Source organism: Montipora capricornis, chromosome 5 (genome assembly GCF_036669925.1).
Source record: "Montipora capricornis isolate CH-2021 chromosome 5, ASM3666992v2, whole genome shotgun sequence".
In the NCBI taxonomy this organism is placed as follows: Eukaryota; Metazoa; Cnidaria; class Anthozoa; order Scleractinia; family Acroporidae; genus Montipora; species Montipora capricornis.
Genome location: NC_090887.1, coordinates 6,779,507 through 6,783,876, shown reverse-complemented (window position 1 = coordinate 6,783,876; position 4,370 = coordinate 6,779,507). Strand labels below are relative to the sequence as shown.

The window sequence follows — 4,370 nt, the reverse complement described above, 5'->3', positions numbered from 1 at the left end:
AATGGCTTTTCGGGCCCGAAACGTTTTCGGGACTTTTGAGAAACGGGCCCCTGATCCTCAAAATGGTTTGTATTGCTCGTGAGAATCTTGATGATATGTTTTTCTCCAGACGGAATGGAATGAGAAACTCAAGCCGAAGAATTTTCCTTTGGAGATTTTGCGGAAGAAGGGCGAGGAATTACCCGAGGAGGTTGATCCCACAAAGAAAGAGGTATCGAATTTATTATTTTTTTCGTGTCACCTTAGTTAGTTAGTTTGTTTGTTTGTTTGTTTGTTTGTTTGTTTGTTTGCCGGTTTGTTTGTTTCGGTTATTACTCGGAATACCTGAAAGATATCCGAATTATAATCTCGGTTGAGTTTGTTCGGTACAGCAAAATGGACAATAGAATCACGAGGCGATGATTTCATTGGCTAAAAAGCAATGCACTGGACCCCTTGGAGCAATACATTTCACCTCCCTCTATAATGAAACTACTTTTTGCAACACAACAACAAAATAGAAACTGCGGTGCTGTCGAATATCGTCGGAGAGGATTTCTACGAGCGCGAGGCTCCAAACAGCGTTAATTCTTACAGAATTTGATGGAAATCCGGATTTATGACATGTAGTGAAGCAACTGGAGCGATGGGTGCTGGGTTAGGGCTTCAGTGTGAAACGTGTAATGTCGTTCGCTGATTCAGAGACTCAAACCCATGTTCTGAGTGAATGGTAAATGACGCAAATACAATAGCCATGCAGGATTCAGCCTTCTGGAAATGTTATGAATAAGATATTTACTCTAATCTTGCCTGTCACGGACAACATGACGAAATCGTCATTACAGAACTCCCAGTAGCAGTATGTTGGAAATTCCAGAAACAGCTGTTCTTTGTACTACTACGCATCATCCGCAGATGTCAATTTTTTCTTTTAAGTGATAGTTTCACGGTCTAGTCTTCATGTTAGCTTCCTAGAGGGAGGTCACTGCAATCGAATTTGTCCTATGGCTTGATCACTCATTGATTTATTTGTAAACACTAAGCGATGCGCATCGATACCTTATCCGTTGTGATGAATGAGCCATCCAGACTGCAGAAATATTTCCTTCTTTTCTTCCGAACTTAGCAAATTTGAATACAAAAGAAAGCATCGCTTTAGTCTATTCAATCCTTCTAGTTACTTCTACGTTACATGGTATTCCGAGTAAACGCTAAAAGAGCGTCTTGTTTGTTGAAGCAGGTTAGAAAAGGTTGCCTGCTATACAGCTAATGTGAACCTGCCCTATGTAACGTACACTAACACTCAAAGGGCAGGAACATCGGGAACTCCATAGCTCTTCTCTTCTCGAACAGTTGAACATCCCACAGGATTATTTACGAACAAGTGTTTCGAGACGAGTACTACGGTACATAGTCCTTATCCGGAAGTTCTTGAAAGTTTAATCATTTGCAGATGTCTTTACAAAGGTAGAATTCTCTTCTCAGTAGGTTCGAACCCACGACCTCCCGCACGAAAGTCCAGTGCACCCTCGACTGTTCCATCTGGTCGGCGGTCAGATTATATAGCTTTATATAAAACAGCTGAATTGTAGAAGTGATCCTCTCACTTATAGCGAGTTTCAATCTAGTGTCGTAAAACCAAAACCAAAGTAATTACTTTGGCCAATCAAAACTCGGAAGTAATTACGCGTAGCCTACACAAAGCGCGGGAAAATGTGCACGCGCGAGGCACGATTGGTTTTGGTTTCACTTCTGATTGGTTGAAAAAATGGCGCGAGAACTTTGAACCAATCACTGAGTGAAGTAATGCAAAACCAAAGCAATTCGCTAATTATTTTCGAGACTCAATTGAAAACCGCTCTATCTAGACAATTTAAGCAAATGTCTCTTTACAGACACCTGTAAAATTCAGGCGGGACCGAGGGGGTTTGCCTTGACTTATGCGACGCCGGTGCAATGCTAGATCGTCAAGTCCCTGTTAAAAATAAAATCTAACTCAAATTGGTGTCCTAGTTCTTCGCTCGAAGTCGTTGCATCCTGTCTAAAATCAATTTTGTTTCTTCTTGCAGTTGCATCTGGAAGATGCCCAGTTTGAAGAACTCTTTCGTATGTCGAAGGAAGCTTGGGAAAAGGTTCCTCTTTGGAAAAAGAACCAAAGGAAGAAAGAACTGGATTTGTTTTAAGAGAATCCAAATTTTCGATAAGCTAGGGAATTTTCTTAACAATTATAGCTTTAATTTCACTGTAGCTTCAAAGTTCACTAAAAATCGTACATTTTTCTGGTAGCACAACCACAATTATAGTGTGGATTCGAAATAACTTAGTAAATGTTTTGCAATTCGGAATTTAGGAAAACAATATACTGATATTGGTAGGGATACCCAGAGGTCAGGTTGGACACTTCATGATGCATGCACAAAAACTGAAATGAATTTTTTATTACCCCACATTTTACGTGTGAAAAATCTATTGTTTTCGCTCATTTGCATTAGATTCGGCACATGTAAAATGCGACGTTTAAACATAGTTAATAGACGAGAATGGTTATGAAGCCCGACAACTTTCTTTGTTGTAGGTTTTTGTTCTCTTTTTTGGCCTTGACCGTGCACAAAAGACAATAGTTGTTTACTCCGTACTGAGGAACTAACCAATAGAAACGTGTTGGTTACGTAATTTATGAATAGTGTATGAGCGCAAAACAAAAGATTGTGCACGGTCGTGGACTTTCCAACCTAAATCTTGGCATCTTTGTTTGCTCCTTTGATGTTTGCCGAGCTTCCAAACCAGTCCTCTCTATTAACTATGGTTTAAAACGGGCCTTAGATGAAAGCATTATTTTGATGCCCAACACAATCTGTCCTTTTAAGTCGAAGCATTAGCCAAGTGTGAGGATAAGCGTTATTTGGGGGTTAGGTTAAATCCAGCTGTTTATCATAATTTGAGGAGCAGAGCTAAGAAGACAATTTGTAACGTTAATTGTGTGTATTTCTATAAACGAGTGATATTAAAGTCGGAGAGAACGTGGCGGATCTAGGGGAAGGGCCCGGAGGCCCTTCCTCCCTCCCCCCCTCCCCCCCCCCCCCCGCCTTATTTTTGGATGTTAAAAGCAAAGCCCTTTTAAAATGTCTTGCACATTTTGCAGGCAACCCTTCCCTCCCCTCCCCAACCGCTTACCTCTTGGTCTGGATCCGCCACAGTCTTGTGATGCTTATTAAAATCGGCGTGCATTTAATTACTGCATTTCTAGACAATTTTGCCTCTGGATGGTGAACAGATCTTTATCTAAGTGAAGTGGAAACTGAGAACCTCATTTCTTGATGAGAAGGAATGAGTTTTGCAAGATAGGATGTGTGGTCGTATAGTTTGCAAAATCTGATGTATGCAAAATGACTTAAAAACCCTCTCTTCTCTGAATAAGCAGAAAGAAACTCATTCAAGCGATTTAGGTGTCCTATTCTGCTTAAAAACTGCAGAAATGCACAATTTAATATTGTGGAAAAACGTAACCAAATTAATTGGGCCATAGGGTGTAATAATTTACGTTTTCTATCATATATTTCAATTGGTGTTTCTAGTGCTTCAACCGAATTAACTCAACCTCTTTGACATATTTGTTGCAGCAACTTGTTTAGTTTCCTGTGTAGTCTCTGTTTTTTAAGGGGGTGCTGTCAGGCTTCCGGCTGAAAATCCAAGGACGCTTTTCTGTTAGTTGCTGCTCTGAAATAATGTCAAAACTGATTCCTTTATCTGTTTTATTGTGGCGACGGATATATCAGAAAGAGTTAAATACGACGTTGAAAACCTTCGGTGGACGTTTTCAAATATTCGTGTTGTTACTCTTGTAAAGTATGTTGTTCTAGAGTTAACTGATTTCGAGGTGTTCGAAGATTAAATTTATTGAATTTTGACCAGGAATCGTTACAAAAGCCGCGTCATTGCCCCTTTGAATATTATCTTGTCATATCGTTCTCGCCTTTACTAGCAAATATTAAAAATATTAATCGACTCGTTTTTCTTACATTTGTTGGATAGGACTGCAGACAAATGAATTTAGTGGTGCACAATATTCACAAGTATTTATGATGTATTTCAAGTGCATACGTAAAAATCGTGCAAGTAGTTTCCGTAGGAATGAATAAAAAATATTTCAAGCAAATGGAAAAACTGTTCACTTTTCTAAGCTTTTCCGTGCCGCCGTTGCCATAGTAACAATGGGTCCGCAGAGCGTGTAGGGTTTACTGTTAATCTTCAAGTCAAGCTTCTTTAATTTTATAAACTTTAACGAAGATGTACAATCACGCTTTCTACGAGATTTACTACATGGCGCCCAAAGTGGGGCTGTGTGCTCGTTGACCTGTCCAATGATCGTCGACTTGGATGAAAATTTGGAA

General features: G+C 39.7%; 1 protein-coding gene across 2 annotated transcripts in view; it reads left to right on the top strand.

Annotated features, from left to right (window-relative positions):
- LOC138049289 (advillin-like) overlaps window positions 1–4,135 on the top strand; it is a 34,847-nt gene extending 30,712 nt beyond the window's left edge. For both annotated transcript variants that reach the window (XM_068895497.1, XM_068895496.1), the window contains exons 21-22: window positions 110–211; window positions 2,049–4,135. In XM_068895497.1, coding sequence (XP_068751598.1) covers window positions 110–211; window positions 2,049–2,162 — 216 coding nt within the window. In that variant the 3' untranslated portion in view covers window positions 2,163–4,135. The remainder of the gene's footprint in view (window positions 1–109; window positions 212–2,048) is intronic.
- The last annotated feature ends 235 nt before the right edge of the window (window positions 4,136–4,370 follow it).